The 17,569-nt window shown below is 41.4% G+C and overlaps 1 protein-coding gene across 1 annotated transcript; it reads right to left on the bottom strand.

Moving 5' to 3' along the window:
• Positions 1–3,774: 3,774 nt before the first annotated feature.
• Positions 3,775–11,190, bottom strand: lfng (LFNG O-fucosylpeptide 3-beta-N-acetylglucosaminyltransferase). Its single transcript, XM_034220228.1, has 8 exons — positions 10,681–11,190; positions 6,874–6,922; positions 6,559–6,661; positions 6,326–6,479; positions 6,134–6,219; positions 5,800–5,965; positions 5,621–5,706; positions 3,775–5,347 (listed from the first exon to the last, which is right to left on the bottom strand). Exons 1-8 carry the CDS (start codon positions 11,077–11,079, stop codon positions 5,281–5,283), a joined length of 1,110 nt encoding a protein of 369 aa, XP_034076119.1. The 5' UTR covers positions 11,080–11,190; the 3' UTR covers positions 3,775–5,280.
• Positions 11,191–17,569: the final 6,379 nt, after the last annotated feature.

The following is a 17,569-nucleotide window of genomic DNA, read 5'->3' as shown; positions in this document are numbered from 1 at the left end:
AGTTGCTGTGAGATCTCTCGGCGGGCCAATGGGATTTGTCCCGCCACTCCTAATCCTGCAGACAATGCAGGCTGTTAATTGGAGACTGACTGATATAGCAGAGGGAAGACAATGTGCGAGCGGCCAGCCTCTCTGTAATCCCCTGCACTCTGAGGAATGTCAGCCATACTTCACCACATCTACTCCAACTCCTCACCTCCCACCATGGGGTTTCCTTTTTACTGACAGTTAAGAGACGCTGTTTTGTTTTTGAGTCACACGAACAGAAAGAGAGCAGTTTTACAGAGCTGTGAAATGTCACGTCTCCCACTCAGAGCACTGATGGGAGGTGTAAGGAAGCACACCCAGGTGTTTGTGTTTTAATCAGCAGGCAACAAACTATTAACACACCTAAGTGTTTCCTGTCGTCCCACATTAGGACAGGGCTGAAAAACATTCGCCCTTGAGTCCTGTGAAGCCTTGATGTCCAGTATCAGAGATGTTTACGAATAAGCCTTTTTTCCAAGAAGACATTTCGAATCTCACAGTAAAACAAGCACAGTAAATAATAAAACGATGCCTGCTTTCCATTTAGTTGCTTCTTACACCTCTTTGGTGGTATTGATTACACCTGGGTTTATCCTATGACAAACTATGCCAATATCTGCTGTGAAGAAGGCCCAATGTCAATCAAGAAAAGGCCCCCATAATAAAAAAAAAAAATGGAACTACAACTTTTTCAATGCGGGACATTACACGGCTGACAGACTCCCTGCCTCTCTCCCTGGGGCGAAACGTTCGTAGATGGGCACATTTCTCTTCAGGTGTGACAAAAACTGAAACTGACACAAGTCATGCAGGACTTTTATGTTGTGTAAACAGATCCTGCTCGGCTTTTGCTTTATCACTGGCAGATAATCTTCAACCTCCAGACATATTTCACCAGAGCTCACTGACATTTAGTAGGATTGATGTCTGCAGTTGGGTGTTTATTTTTCTTATAGTCCCCCACCTGTTGCCACACCATTCATATGCAAAACAGCATTACTCAAATTATTCCACTGCACAAACGACAGCCCCGTGGAGACGTTGAGAAATACTTTCTATCAGGATACTGACTTGTTATTTTAAGATAATTAAATCTGATAATTAGACTGAAATGATGCAATTTACATCGGAAGAACTACTCAAATTCATTGCTTAAATTAAAGTAATATTATCTCATATAAATTATATAATTGTGGAGCTAATGCAACATCTCCCACGCTCTTACTCTCACTTATGTGCAAAGCATCCTACTCTTTCTTGCTGCTATGCTAACGTTGCAGTATATGGTTACTATTACTTAACAAACAAACAAAAATATCTAAAAAACCACAACTGAAATTACTGTGCATTGACATAAGAGCTGCCGAAACAGAGATTTGATAAAGATTCTAACTCTAAATATAAAGCAACAGTGAGCACCTGGTTAGCTTAGCCTAGCACTAACACTCTAAACAGGGGGAAATGGCTGGCTCTGGCCAATGGTAAGAAAGTATGCGCCTAAAGATCACTAATTAACATATCCTAATTATTTCAAAAGTAAACAAAGCAAATGTCAAGTCTTACATTGGGGTATGTGCTGCTGCTTGAAGGGCAATGCAAAGAACAATACAATCAAAAACATTGTGCACTTCTATTTAAGTAGCAATACTAGTAACATATTGACTATCACTACTAATGCTGTCATTACACATCCACATGAATAGTTCCCCTTCCTGTCAAAGTTCTGTCCTCTGTCCAACTGTCTCCCTGTTTGAGGCTGAACACTTGGCCAACTTGGGGCATACATTAAAATGCAAATAGCGTACACTTAAAGGCTCAGTCTGACTGTATTTATTATTCTTCAACTATTGGTATGGGAACAGACATAAGTGCAAAGCAAACATTAAGGAAAGATAAACAGGGGGAAATCACCAAAGTACAGTAATCACATAACGACTCATTTAAAGTTGATCACAGATGTGACTGGTATGTTTGAAGAAGGGATTACGTATAAACTGGAGGAATGGTTTAAGGCTCATTTAAATCTTTATCTACTTACTATTTTTACTTTTATTGCACGTGCACCACTACAAAAATGTTAAATATAAGTGTCAGTTTTGAGAGTCTGATCTTGAAAAGATTAAAGACAGATTAGTTTACACTCTTATGATTTGTTATGTAAGTAAAACCCTTTTCTCCTAAAGGATAGGATCAGAGTGCCGCATATCCGATTACTATTTGCACTTTCACAGCTTGCCAGTTATAATACAAGTGTTTCATGCTTAAGCCACAAGCCCTCTTTTCCCAGGGTGCAGTGCCAAAGGAGACATCTCCCGCTTCTTTTTCTTCTTCTCATTAACAAGCTGAGTAAGACTGATCAAGCGTTTGCCACTCATGAAAGGTTATAGTTACCAATCAGACTGCTTTGAATGTCTTGTTTCATGCAATGTGTCATTTAGAACTTCTGCGCAGATTTATGGAAATGTTTTGAGTCAACAGTGAGAAAACAGAGGGTGCAGAGGACTGTTTGAACATGAGATTTAGACACATAAAAGGCTTCAGTTTTTCCCACTATACATCTCTGCAAGGCAAAGCTGTGATTATGGTTTGTGGTGAGGATGTTTGTTCCGTGTAATTTGTCTCCCATGGAAGCCTTTGGAGATGGAGTCTGTGCTCTGTGTCTGCTAGAGTTCGTTTGTGCTTATGCAGAATGATTTTTTACTTTATGCTGATAATTAATTATAATTTCCACGTTTTCTGTGTTCTTGCAAGAACTCGGGCAGAGTACAAATCTATATCCTGTGAGGCAGCTTTTTTAGACAAAAGTAGCCCTAAATGCCATGAGAGCAGGTTTTCCTAAGTTGTGCGAAAGGATAGTCCAATACAAGTAACGCCCATCTAGTGTAACATGTTGATATATTATACATTAGGATTGACCCATTAATAGTTTAGTCATCTTTGGTAGCTGTCGGCTGTGGAGCTATCATGACCTATTATTGACTGCTTTTAACTAAACTGTATGTTAACAATAGCTGGTGTTTAAAATAGATATTATATCCTAATCAGGGAAATAATTAGTAACTACAACTGTTGGATAAATGCAAGTAAATGTTGCCATATCTCCCTCTGAGTAGAACAATTATAGTATCAAATCTAAATACTCAAATATATACTCAAATGAGGCAGTCAGTGATAATATTTCCCTAATAGTTTGAACTAATTCAACTAAATTACTTGTGTTACTTATTACTTATGTACAGTTTAATGTTAGATGTTAGGGGTCACTCCATTTGCATGTCTTTAAACTTTGTTGTGGAATATGAAAACTGTTTTTAACCTTTACCTGTTAAATATAATACAAATCATGTGAGAGGTTTTTATGGAAAGTAACTGATAAAGGTTGTGTTTGATCTTTAAGAAGAGATTGTAATGGTGAATAGGGGGAACACTTTTAACTAACATATACCTTCTACATTAGGACTATTCTTTTTTAAAGAAGTCTTCTTAAATGTTGTGTTCTGATATGCAAATGCTGAATAATCTAATGCCAACTCGAGAAATCTGCAGATGCAAATAGACAAAGTGTAGTATAAGAAACAATCTGTACTCTGGATGTTTCCTTTCCCTAGTCTAAAATAAGAACTGGAGACAATCTCTCAAAATTGACCGGTGCAGGAAGTGTTTTGATGTTGATGGGGATATTTTTGCCCGTAGTTGTTGCCTTAAATGTCTCATCTTGAACTGGAAATAAAAACATGACCAAATATGTAAAGTTTCTCAGTGGTTATGCACTTTTATTCAAAGTTTAAGGTCCCACCGTGGGTCCCATGGTAGTTAATACCAGGATCAGCTCATAATCCCTGAGAAGCCCGTGTTGGGAATGAACCTTTCAAAGCCTCCAGATACTGGAGAATAAACACCACATTCATTTAGCACAGTTCAAAAAATCATGTCAGGGTCATTAAAAGCATTATGTAAACCACAAAGGGGAAATTACATTTTTTTTAAAAACATTTTACAATTACTACTAATTTAAACAGTACACAATACTGTAATCAAAATGTACAATGTGACCCAATATGGGTGAGAGAAGACACAGAGGGAACACCTCCATGTGAAAACACTCATGTTGCTCCTGGAAAGCCGTCACCTCGCAGGCCTCAACAGTAACCAATATCATGTGTAGATAAATAATATTATTTTGTTATTAATAACAGAAAAGCTCACCAGTCTTTCGTGCAAACTGTTATAGACTGTGGCTCAGATTACATATGGTTATTATGTAGGTTTAGCCAATGTTTGGAAGTGATTTTAGCTTTTTTGGGTCATCCAAGCTAAAATTCACTCATCTTTCTTCATTGTTGAGCCTTTGAGGTGAGTGTCTTTTCAGGAGCAAACATCAGCTCATTTGAAACTCAGCTGTGCAATTATTAAACAACAAAAAAACATCCCAAAGCAATTTAAAATATCAAAATCTCTTTCCCCTCATTAATTTCCCTGATTGTAACAAATGCAAGGAGTATTTTTTTAAATAGATATAAATGAATAGATAGAGATTTTGACAGGTTATTTGTCAATTGTGTTAGTATGGACACAAATCTGAGGCATGTCAATAAAAGGACGTAAATTAAGTTACCAAAAAAATATCAAAAAGGGAAAAGTGCTTTGTCCTGATATACCTCAGATTAGGTCACTGAACGACGCATTTGGAATATCTGCCTACTGCCAGCTCAGTTTATGAAAGAAATAACACTGTCAACTTAAAAACACCAAAAAAATCTTCATATTAGAGCGTTTGTCCGGAGTCAAAGTTAAAGATCTAAACAAAAATGCCTGAAAAAAGCCAAAAAGTATACAAGCAAAGACCTGTATGGCTTTGCATTTTTTCAAGCTAAAACAGACAAAGTGTTAATGAAAGCTGGCAAAAAGGCTCGCATATAATGGCAATACATTCTATGAGAATCGCAGATACATTTACAAGCAACATATACATCACAAAGCTCAACTGATTGCCTGCAAAGCTAAACGCTGAAAGCAACTTCCTGTCTAGAGCTGGGGTCCTGCTCCAGAACATTATGGGGCAAGGTCCTGGCTCCGGACAGGAAGGGAAAGTCCCAAGGCGGGCCGCACAGCAGCCCAGTTAAACTAATAAAGACCGCACGAAACTGCAGTAACAATACTGCAGCCGCGCGGTCTAATACGAAACACTGGTCCCCACGAGCCTTTCAGATACCGAGGCACGACGGGGACGAGGATGAGAAAGGAGCGGTCGCCCTAAAAGGCAACCTGAGGGGGACACCACGGGGTGTCTGGGTACAGGAGGCAGTGCACAGACTTGAACCTGCAACACACAGATACAAAGTATGGAGTTAGATTTGTTGAGGTGAAGTTGAGGATAAATCTGTACTGAAAAACTGTGACTTTATTTAAATGTATTACGTCAGATACAGATTTAACATAACTGTAATATAACATAAGGTATTAGGTTCAACGTAATAGTATTGCTTTTAACTAACCTAATACAGTTATATGCAATGTGTTGACATAATACATTTCATTAACAATCATTTCAGCTTGTTAAGTGTGTTTAATTATATGTAGAACAATCTCTCACCTTGATGGATCCTCCTCCACAGGGAAAGCTCCTTTCAGATTAATGATATTACTTTTGTTTTCAAACATCCCATAACTGAGGGTGATCTGGAAGAAAGAATACAGGGAGAAATGAGCATCATGTAAAAGAAACACAAAGGATTCTGATAAGAAAAAAGAGAAAAAACATGAGGCTCTCACCTGTTTGTGTATCTCAGATCTTGACACCTGTTGCAGGTTCTCCAGGTGGGAGTGGAACAGGCTGCTGCGGGTCAGAGGGACCCCCAGGACCGACTCGATGATGTAGCCCACGGTGCAGTCGTCGGGCAGGCGGATCTTCTCTGCTGTGTTCATGAAGTGACCGCCACTGAAGACACAAACGAATGAAGAAACTCAGGTTAGATGGGACATTAAGTCATTTGTTTAGCATTTACTTCCTAAAAAGTCTGCATTCACATGATTTCAGGCAGACAGCATGATTCCATGTGAATGCAGCATAAGGTACAAATGTTTTTAGTGTAATTCTATTTCTCACCTGGCCCATGGGCTCATCTTCAGCGCCAGACCCCGGCTCACACAGAAGCCGGCTCCTCCAGTAGCAAACCAGAAGTTGACTGGTTTCTATAAAGGACAGAGAAAAGTGTGTCAGTATATAGAAATAATCTAACAAATAAGAGGCATGTTCTTGAAAATATTTTTGCACCAGTTATAAGAATCTTCCACGTACCATCTTATTGTCCCCCAGCCTCTCTGTGGCCTCGATGGGCCGGTCCAGGCTGGGTTTACCGATGTACATGTCCTGGGTGTGGGGGAACTGGGACAGTTGCTTCACCAGAGTCCTCACATTCACATAGTTGTCGTCATCTACGTGACAGAACCACCTAAGAAAAATAAGAACTGTTAGAACCTGATATGTTCATACTATTAAGTTATCATAGAAATAAATATTAAGGTACTTACTTTTTCCCCGACTCTATGAACTTGTCATATTCCACCGCCATCTTGCAAGACAGCGCCTGTCGACTATGAGCTGCAGAGCAGTTGGTGTTGATGGCGTGACTCCCTGTGGCAAGGAAAAAGAAGAAGCGTTTGTATTAGTTAAAGATAAATCCATCAATGGAGGCTCTTTGTAATTTAATGGCATCATTTAGTGGAAAAACTCGAGCTGAATTTATTATTTTAAAAATAGGTTTCTCATAAATTCAGAGTTCCTCTATCCAATGAAACAATGTGCATCTCTGTTCCCAACATGACATATTCCCTTGTAAAACGTACCAATTTTCTTTTTAAGATCCTCATCCTCTCCATCCGTGAAGATGTATGTCTGTAAGCAAACAAAGGGAGAACACAGATCAGTGAAGTTCTTCGTTAAGTCCACAAAATCATAACGACTTTGGATGATCATGTGAGGCAGCCACACGATCACATTGAACAGTGTGTCCAAAAAAAGACCTTCTTCCTCATATCCAGCCCGGTGTGATTAGCATCAATCAACATGCCTTTTATGCAGTGGAAAACACATTGAGTTAAACAAGCCCATGCTCTAATAAAGGCCTTTTGTCCTGCATTTCACTCTCTCCATGGCAACTATGCTGCTCCCCGAAGCATCCCAGACATAGAACAAAGGAGGAGGCAGACTGTCCGCCCCCACACACCCCATTCATGTATCCCATCCCCCGGCTGAGCCCCTTGGCTCTGCTGGACCTGCTGCCGGGCTTCAGTGTGTTGAATGCAGCTCAAACAGAAGCATAATGTAGATAAACCACAACACAGAGCTCACTGCTGTATGACTGACAGACTCAGGAATCCCTCCACGAGGCTGCAGGCGCTTGTTAAAATGTAGCAGTTACTCGTAAAGGAGGTAACAACAAAGGGCATCTTACAGGGAGACTCTTTAAAAATAAGCTTTTTATGATACCTCAGTGAGCAGGTGCAAGCTGGTGAATGGTGATGATGAAAGCTTTGTAACCGTCAGCGGTGTGTTTACTCTTCACCTGAGGTGAGGCAGCACCTGCGCAACATCACGCCACCTTATCTGCGCCACGTGCCTCTACACGCCGGGTCGTGGTGCCTTATCCCTCCTGACAAGAGCCCTTTTTGTCAACTATTAACCCACAGTCCTGCAAGACCGCCACCCTGCTGCCGAGCAACTGCCAATTGTGATCTGCATCCAGAAGCCGGCCTCTGATGTTACTTCAATGGAAAAGACAAATCTTTTTAGTCCAGTTTTTTATTTTTCTGAACACTTTGTGGATCAAACTCTGAGCAGATGTTGCTCGATGCTGAAGCCATGAGCCGGTATTTGTTTAAGGAAGGGTGGTGGTTCCACTGGTGGAGGGATCAGAGGCTGGCGCTGTTTGCTTTAAAGTCCGCTGAATAGACAGCCTAATCACTGAGGCAGCTGCCAGAGCTGCCAGGGCACTGCCAGAAAGAGGGGCGGTGGTGGTGGAGGGGGGGGGGGGCTGGAATCTCACTGCTGATTAGTAAATCCAAAGCCGTGTGTGGCCATTCACCCCCTCTTCACCCTCCCCCCCTTCTCCGGGCTACATACACGGCCAGAGCTCCTTGAATAGAACAATGCTTTGAGTTTTCATGCTGGGTAAAGTCTCCACTGGGTAAATTCTAAATATGTTTGCCAGCATTTGCATACAGCTGCAGGAGTTAACTAAAGAGAACCCCCCCTTCCCGGGAAGATTTGTTTGTTCTGTCTTTGGTCCTTAACTGAAACATAAAAGAACAGTTACTTACATGGAATACTAATTCATGTAAAAAAAAAAGAGACAGAAAAGAAAAGTTGGCTGTGTGTGAAGTAGAGATAAGAGGCGAGGGGGCACGGGGTGAGCAGATGAGAGCAAATATAAGGGGGGGGCTGCACTCCTGACCGCAGGAAGGCCTGGCACGGCCCTGTGTGAGCTGATGGTGGTGCCTGCCTGGCTGGCTGCCTCCAGCTCGGGAAGGAAGGGCATCGGGCTCCCCTCCCTCCATCAACCACCTCCACCCTGGCTCCTTCCCCCTTCTGTCCCAAAGATTCAAAGCATTTTCAGACCCCCCCCCCTCTTTTATATCAGGACACATATATGAAATACCAGGCTGTCTTCTTTAATGACACCCAGCCTCTTTCTGACCACTTGTGAAGCCATTCCAACAACATCGCCAAGTGTTTTTTTTTCTAAATTCTTAAAGCGCTCTCCTCTTTGTTTGAAAGTTAGCTAATTACTCCTAAGAGACGAATGCATGGCACACTAAGAAGATGACAGCTGCAAAACTGAAATAAAGCTCTGATAAAAGAAATGTGCCAGTTTTACAAATCAATTTACTATACTCTCTTGCTAGAGGAAACTCTGATCCATTTTCTTCTTTTGGGTTATGCGCCCTGGACTCAGAACAAAGCTATATTGTTCAAGGGGTGATAAATAGAAAACAGGAAGGGGTTCTATAATAGATTATACAATGACGTGTAATGAAAGACTTTCTGTCTCCAAACGAATGATTCAGAGATAAATTGGGTCTGGCATTTAATAACTATAAAGGGTATCCTTTTACATGAATACACTAACTGGTTGGATTAACAAAAATGCTATTTATGCTCTCAATGAGCTCAAAGATTAAGAAGGCCACAGGCATTATTGTGTCAAAGCAGCTATCTCAAAGATAATCTTCCCTGTCTGTTCTCATGTAAACAGCAGCAGATAGTGTCTCCCTCTGCATACATGTGAAGAGATTTGATCACAAAGTAAGAGTAAATAAAAAAGTCTTCTAAATTGCTGTTTGCAGAAATAATGCTTTTGTCCCTTTTGTACAAAAGTGATCCAAACTCCACAGATGTCCCATCAGCTGAGCGTGAGAATCCTCCCTGAATATCAATGATGGCCATATGTACATTGTGGGAACTGAGAGCATCATATGGCTGGCATTAAGGCCGTCCTTTGTTCTGTCTCTCCTGACCACCTGGCACCCTTCCTCCAGGAACTCCCTCTTGCATTGTGGGATTCAGTCTGTCCTTTTTGTGTGCGCAGCCACCCACCAGCTGCTTGCCTATAAGCCCTGCTGCTGACTCTGTCGGATGGGCTAACTTACATCATGCAATACAGTGATTAGCACCAATTAGCACCATCAGCTATCGCCTAAGCAGATGTTTTGGGCCATGGTTTGGACATTAACAGGAGCTGTGCAGGTGATTCTTTCTGGGCTAAGTGGTTGTGACAGCCTATCATCATTACAATGTTACTGCCACTAAACACAGATGAACGCTCCCTCCACACATCACTGATGTTTAAGATAAAGAGAGTTTTTTACAGAAACTCCTGGTGTGACAGCACCTCAGGCAAATTAAATAGACTTCTGATAAAAGCACATGTGACACCCATAGGTGCAGGATACAATCAGAATGAATAGCCGTTTCCTCCTCCCCTTTGAAGAAGCTTGGTTCTCAAGGACACATTTTCACACTCAGCGTGCAGCATAAACTTGCCTATAGATGCACCCCTTTGTCCCAGCCAGGCATCCCCTTTAACGAAGCCCCCCAGTTTTCGCATCCCTCCAGCAAGCTTGACCCAGACTCAGCTCCCACGTTCCCATGGAGAGAGGGGAGACAAGGGGCTGGGAAAGCTTTTCTTTCCCCTTCAGAAAGACGCTTTGTTAGTGCTGGAAGGGGGACAGCGCTGGAGTCGGTGCTGTGAAGCATCCATTGCACCGGGGGCCTTCACAGGGACACCCAGAAAGAGGAGGGATAATAGAGAGTGGGGAGAGAGGGGGGCTGAGAGAGGGAGTCCTGGAACTGTTCCCTTCGCTCTCAGGGACATCACTCAGAGGAGAATAAAAAGTGACAGATCCCAAGAAACTCAGCATGGTTAACAGGGGCTGAGTCTATTTCACTGTCATCTGGTGACAATTCAATGGGCAACAATGCAGCACATAGGCAGCCATCAAACAAGCATCACCTGCATGTGAACATTGTTCATCTCTGCAGCAACAATGACATCTGCCCGCAACAACAAGCACACCACTGCTTCACATAATCTATATTCCAACTTGAACAGAATAAAACTTGCATTACATAATATGTTTGCACTTATTCTTTACCTGTGGTATGTTTCTTGAGATCCAGGTGTCCAGGAGCAGATTCAGCCTGGACTGGTGGAACTTCTTGGTGGTCTTCACAGCGATGAAGATGTCATCAGCGCTGATGTCCTCAGCTGGAGGCGCCTCAGCGGACGCTGAGCGCGCGGGCTTCTCCACGTCCCTCCGACTCCTGGTCAGTTTGGTGAAGTACGCCGAGAATCCTTTCTTAGTTTGGGCGTCCTGCTCTTTTTCCCGGGCGGCATCCTGGAGAAGAGAGCGGGTTCCAGCATCTTCTCCCTTCGCCCCCTCATCCTCCACCTGAACCCGGAGATGCTGCACCGCCAGCAGCAGCAGCAGCATGCACAGACAGGCTGTGCTGGCTACAGTTATAGCGGTCTTCTTTCCGTTATTTTTAAACATTATTAAACTTAAAAAAGGCTATAACTATGACGCGGAATCCTCAATGCAAAGTCCATATGGTTTATTTAATAAAATACAAAAAAGTGAACGACAGGTCCGTCAGAGTGCATAGCTGAGTGAAGATTAAGTAAATTGGTTCCAGGGAAAATATATAAGCTTCCATGCTGGCCACGCCTCCTGGGCGGTCCTTGAATGCAGCATGCCAGGCAGCGACATGGCAATGGGGCGTGGCTATAGTTGTGTGCGTGTGTGTGTGTGCGTGTGTGTGTGTGTGTGTGTGTGTGTGTGTGTGTGTGTGTGTGTGTGTGTGTGTGTGTGTGTGTGTGTGTGTGTGTGTGTGTGTGTGTGTGTGTGTGTGTGTGTGTGTGTGTGTGTGTGTGTGTGTGTGTGTGTGTGTGTGTGTGTGTGTGTGTGTGTGTGTGTGTGTGTGTGTGTGTGTGTGTGTGTTGCAGAGTTTTGCTTTTAAGAGATAATAGAGTGAACGATTGACACAAAGTAGACACATCTGCAGGTGGTTACAGGAAAAATGTGTTTCGAAACCCCCCTGGAAGATAAAACTGCACCTTTGAGCACATATCCTAAAGTGTTATTTGTATAAGCAAACGTTCTTTTTACTTTGTTACCATTATGTCTATTTCTGTACAATTAGTTTGAGAGTAACAAAAAACAGAGTCACATTTGTTGTACGTGCGCACTTACTTGGACTAAAAGTTGATTCTGATATAAATTTGCAGTCAGATTTAGGACTTTTTTCCACAGAAACTGGCTCCATTGTTCCTCACTGACCTTGAGAGGACTCTAAACAGTTGGCTGCTTCTGAACACTTGTTATTCAAATTCTGGCTCTCACAACTGAGTGCCGTCTGCTGCTTGGAGTCAGACCAAAAGACTTGAGAGTCCATTTATACCAACATGCAGCTGGTGAAGCCTCAATAACCTCATGGCGCCCAGCAACCGCTACATTTGGACAGTTTGTATCAAACAAATGTCTGGTTAAACAGAGGTCTTTAACATTGCTGCAAAACAAAACCCTTCAAGCTGTTAAATGCCCATAAGACATTTAACAATACCAAAAGTATGGAGAAAACCCCTTTAAGTCTAATGCAAAGGCAGCTGAAAACACAGAGGATGGTATCAATCCAGATATATAGGGTATTTGGGATAAAATCCTTAAAAGTCAATGTTGTTCTTTAAAGTATACGAGACACAGTAATGTCTGTAATAAATTGTAATTAAAACACATCCCGCATCTCAAATCCTCTGCATTTACTGGCACATAGATATATTTAACAAATTTAGCAGGAGAAAAAATTACTTTTTTCCACTGCAGGTGTTTCTTTCTTTTAAATTCTGGGACACCCTGTACATAAGTTACCTCTCTGCTATGTTGCTCCTGACAACGTCTTTTGTTCACTTTTTCAAAGTGTGCATAGAAAGGCGTTTAAAGGCAAAGTGTAAGAAACCAGGCAGAGGGGGCTGTCTCTCTGGCCTGAATTCTTCTCCGATCAACCACCTCTTTCTGCAGGGGCTTGCAGGGCATTCGTCCCACCTCGGAAACTCTTTCTGGTTCTTTTAAGAACTTGTAAAAACAATTGTTAGTGAAAGAGTAAAGTTCTCCAGTTGAATTAGATCCAATCTCCCCCTCTGTTCTGTTTCTTTCAGTCTTTTACTTCTTCCAAGGACACAGATAGAAAAACGCTTTCTTGTCGTCGTCGTCGTCGTCCCCACAATCTAACATTACTGCTGGATTCCAGTGAGATAAATCCAGCTTCTTCAGAGGAGCCCACTTCCTCACCATAGTGCCCACAAACCCACAAATAAACACCACAGTGTGCTTGATTTTCTTCAGATCATATCAGCATGGTGGGGGATCTGAGGCCGGCAAAGTCAAATATAAGCATTGCTATTTTTAGTTCCTATAAAGAAGATTAGATGCAGGGAAAGAATCCCAGAATGCAATGTAGCCAGAGTGTCACAACATTTCACAATCTGTCCACAAAGCTCCATTTCATTCACTGATAAAAACCACAAAAAAGAAAAGCACATGTGTCTGTAAGATGCCAGCCATAACGTGATACTCTGCACAGTGTATATATATCCAACATGGAAGAAATTATCTTTCTTTTAACTCAGAATGTTCCATTGTTTTTCAGTCCGTTTAACATTCCTCCTTTGATGTTTCTGCTTTTTGAAGAAACTTTTGTTCATCAGTAACTGGTTGAAATATAGATTTAAACAGTTGCAGTCTTTCACAATATAATCTGAAATGCTGCTGTGCATCAAAGAGTCTTATATACCTCCAACACCAGATTAAAAACCATATTCTTAAAGCAGCTGATCATTAAGACTTTTTCATTTAAATGAGAAATTAGAGCACATTTTTTTCATCAATTTATTATCAAGCTAAAAATATTTTAGTTTCAATGTCGAAACTCTCCAGGGTCTCTTCTTTGTTGTTGTGTGAAGCGAACACACACGGTGAATTCTTTCTATGTTTCCCTAATACATTGTAAGATAATCATGGTGGTTCCTCTTCATCTTCCTAACAAAAACAACACGATGAAGGTCAGGATCATTTTAATCATGAACAAATTGAATGACTCCACTGACTGCCCTCTGAGGATCGGAGGATGAGAACCGGGCGGAGGGATCAATCTTCGGTTCTGTTTATTTTCACACCATGGAAACTCTGGCTCTGATTGGATTACAGGTCACACCAGAAGTGAGAGTCAGGGGACCGAGAGGGTTCAGTTTCCTCCTCATGCAACATTAGAGGAAACTCTCAGAGGACCAAAGGCTGAGAAGGATTCAGCTGCTCCAGAGGCAAATAAATACCTCCCATGTTATTGATCTGCAGAGAGAGTTCCCATACGTTTGTGGTGCTATAGGTAAACACCATTAAATGGTAAAGAAAATAAGTTGAGACAAAATTGTTAATGCTTGGGATTACAAATGATAATGCAAAAGACTTCGTAATTGTTCTTTCTCTGCAAAGTATCAAAACTGGCAACTAGTTGGCAATCTAATTTTTTATTATTACTAATGCATTTATGTGTAAATAGCATTTTACTGTTGTATGATGGCGATGAAGAGATTTATACCTTTTTACAATTTTTTGTTTTGCTTGATTTATTATAACCCATCATATAATATCAGCTTATCATGTGTTTTGTGTAATATGTTACGTAAAATATATATTTCTTATTTCTTATGTTACTTCTGTTTTTCTTTTTTTTGTAAAGCAGCTTGACTATTGAACTGTAATTGATCAACCAGCAGCAGGGGTCTGGTTACATGCTGGCATGCCTGGACATGTTGGACATCATTTCTGCTGTTAAATGATAGGATAATAAGACCCATAAACCATTTTTCACTTATAATTGTTTCTGAGCTTCTGAGAAATATAAGCTTTATTAAATCAAATTCTTTGTTTTCACAACTTCCACAGACTTTTCTACACCGTACAAGACCACTTATTGTTACTGGAAACAAGATATTCACTGGAGACCCTTCAGGTTTATATTTCCACTAAGAGCTCAATAAACTCAGGGGAACTCTAAAAGCTGCTGACAACTTTGAGTTATTTCCATATCATAATGTCAATTTAAAGAGGAATGTGGTGCTTGAATCTTAAACAAATCCTGTGAAAAGGTTCCTTGTGTTTGAGTAAATGGCCATTTTCTCCTCCAACATACAGTCCCTTTTTGTTTGTGGCTATCTTGCTGGGATGCACTACGGGAGGTTGAGCGCACAAAGAAAAGAGTCATTGAGGTACTTTGAATTGTTTGTCGTGGTGCTCTCTCATCAGGCCTTTTCTCATTTAAATGTGTAAAACTTGTGAACCAACGCAGAGGCGGTGTGATTTGTTTTTCTCTGAAATCACAGGACATTGTTATGTAAAGAGTTAGTTGTCCCATGTCAGACTAACATGACTTCTGAAGGATGTATCCGTAGTGATACTCAGAATCTATTGGCTAAATAAACAAGCTAAGCGCTCTGAGGCGATGCAAGGAGAAAGATATGACTAGACATCCAATGAAAACAGGAAACTCACGGCTGGTGGTTGATGTCCTATTTTAAAGTGTACCCCCCGTCATAATTGTTCCCTTTTCACTTTCTTCCCCATAACCAGGCGAACACGAGCTATTTGCATAACTGTTCAGACCTGCTCATCACCCCCTGCTCCTGCCCTACTTCCACTCTGTCAGCCTAACGCTTCCCAGCACTCTCTCTTTTGTGCCTTTCTCTTGTTGCTCTGGGAACTTATAGTGATCGACACATTCAATTGGGAGGTCTCTAGTCTAGTCTAGTCTAGTCTCCAAACAGACATGCTTGTAGTGTGAAGGCCCAAATGATGAGATTGCCATGGTCTCCTTTCTTGTTGTCCTTTTTCTCACCAGCGTTACATGCAGAGGGCTTTATGCTGGAACATGAAGAGCTGCAGAGATATGATCTGTATGTATTATACAGAGGAAGAATAGGGCTGTGGGATCGGATACTTTGAAAACGACAGAGCACTCTGATTTGTCAGACTCTCACGGGACGGCAGGCTGAGTGGAGCTGAGAGAGAGAGAGAGAGAGAGAGAGAGAGAGAGAGAGAGAGAGAGAGAGAGAGAGAGAGAGAGAGAGAGAGAGAGAGAGAGAGAGAGATAGAGAGAGGCTCAGTGGGAAAACTGCTGAGGTTACACTAGTGTGACACTTTTATCTATTTTTCAGAGATATGTGTGGCAACAGACTTTTGGGTTAAGTGTTATCAGTGTTTAGTTAAAAATTAATTATAATGTCTTGTTGGAATCAACTAGTTTGGTGAAATTCAGTTTTTGGTGACAGTATTTCAGAAGGGGGTATAGCTCAGTGGTAGAGCATTTGACTGCAGATCAAGAGGTCCCCGGTTCAAATCCGGATGCCCCCTTACTTTACGAAAAATCTCAAATATTAACAGACACATTTCCCCCGCCTAGATAGTAATGAAAGGAAGGAAGGATTTAAAAAATGTTACCTAGAACTTAGAGGAAATACGTGTGTCATGATGACTATGTGCACTCCTGTTGAACAGGATCCTGGAGTGTCCATCTTTGTTTCGGTCTTAGTGAAAGCCAGGTTATATCTCTGATGCAGCCCAAACAGTCTCTGGTCTTCTCTTGGACAGCTTTGAATAAACCACAGGGAGCGTACAATACATGTCTCATTTTATGGTAAATCATTTATTGTTCTTGCTTTGGTGAATGATGAATGAATACCTGAATTGCACAAACATCACATGACCTGGAGAATTGAAACATAAATGTTAAATATATCATCCTAACGTTGGTTCCATTCAAGCACCTGACTTTACTTTTTAACTTGGTACAAAACAGCATAGATAATCCGATTTAGAGAATATTATAATCCCTTCATTGTAAGGGCATTCTTTTCTTTTCTATATAGGATTATCTCTGCTGTTTATAGGCTAAATGCTAAAACTGCGAAAACCTTTTTTTTGGTGCCATAACACGTGTTGATCACATCCATGATCTATCTGTTTATTTAAAAAGACATTCAAATTGACCAGTGAAATGAGACCTTTGTGTTTCCTCCATTTATACTACTGCTGACTTCAGGTATAAAGGTGAGGGGACTCCCTGGCGTCTGACACTTCAAAGCGTCCTGTTACTCGATCTGTTTAGAAACGACCAACCCTCCGCGACCTCCCCACTTCCCGGGCCTCGGGGCTTTGCGGTCTCCCCCAAGGGTTTGAAGGAAACCACCGAAAAACATTCCGCATCAGGAAAGGACCGAAAATGTCTGAGATGCTTGGTGTCCCCTGAGCTTTTATCACAATATTCTCTTCTGATACTGTGACACCACCGTCCATCATCCCTGTACTATATACTCCATCTGTATCTATTTATGATTTATAGCATGTTTTTCTCTGCAGCCAGGGGTCTATTAGCATCCAGTAAGATTAATTAACCTCCTTTTCATTTCCCAGTCTACAATATGTTAACCTTATACTTGTTGTTTTAAGACTTGTGGATTTGCGTTCATGTTTTTGTAATGCGGAGGGATCGAGCTCCACAGGGAGCAGGGTGATATACTGCAACATGGGAGGCGAGACAAATTAAGAAGCCATGACAATGAAAAGCAGATGTGACTGTAGGGCAGTTAAAGGACTTGCAACGTGGAAACAGAGACAATATAGCAAATGCTGACTAATTGTTGAAGACACTCTGGTAATTGTGCAAACATAGGCTAAAATTCATACAGTGTGAATGGGAACTTTTTTGTTTTAACTTATAATTTGAAGTCAGTGTTGATTACACAATGTAATGTCCGGAGAATAATCGTCCCTTCGGTTGCCTTACAATGAAATGCTGTCTGCCTCTGGATATGATCTTTCAGAATAATGAAGGATCCATTTCCATCAATTACAATGTAATTACATATAAGGTGCAAGGCACAAAACAGGAGGAGGATAGCAATTGAGATCCGCCTACTGGAATTTGAAGCTA

This window comes from Gymnodraco acuticeps, unplaced genomic scaffold, assembly GCF_902827175.1.
Source record: "Gymnodraco acuticeps unplaced genomic scaffold, fGymAcu1.1, whole genome shotgun sequence".
NCBI classification, from domain to species: domain Eukaryota; kingdom Metazoa; phylum Chordata; class Actinopteri; order Perciformes; family Bathydraconidae; genus Gymnodraco; species Gymnodraco acuticeps.
Note: the sequence above shows the minus strand (reverse complement) of the source record. Positions and strands in the feature narration are given on the sequence as shown.

Excerpts from the sequence above, each read along its gene's own strand:
- lfng (XM_034220228.1), bottom strand. The coding sequence starts at position 11,079 with ATGTTTAAAAATAACGGAAAGAAGACCGCTATAACTGTAGCCAGCACA. Across the intron at positions 6,923-10,680 it reads TCTCAAGAAACATACCACAG|ACATACATCTTCACGGATGG; the intron begins GTAAAGAATAAG and ends GTTTGCTTACAG. Across the intron at positions 6,220-6,325 it reads GGCTGGGGGACAATAAGATG|AAACCAGTCAACTTCTGGTT; the intron begins GTACGTGGAAGA and ends TGTCCTTTATAG.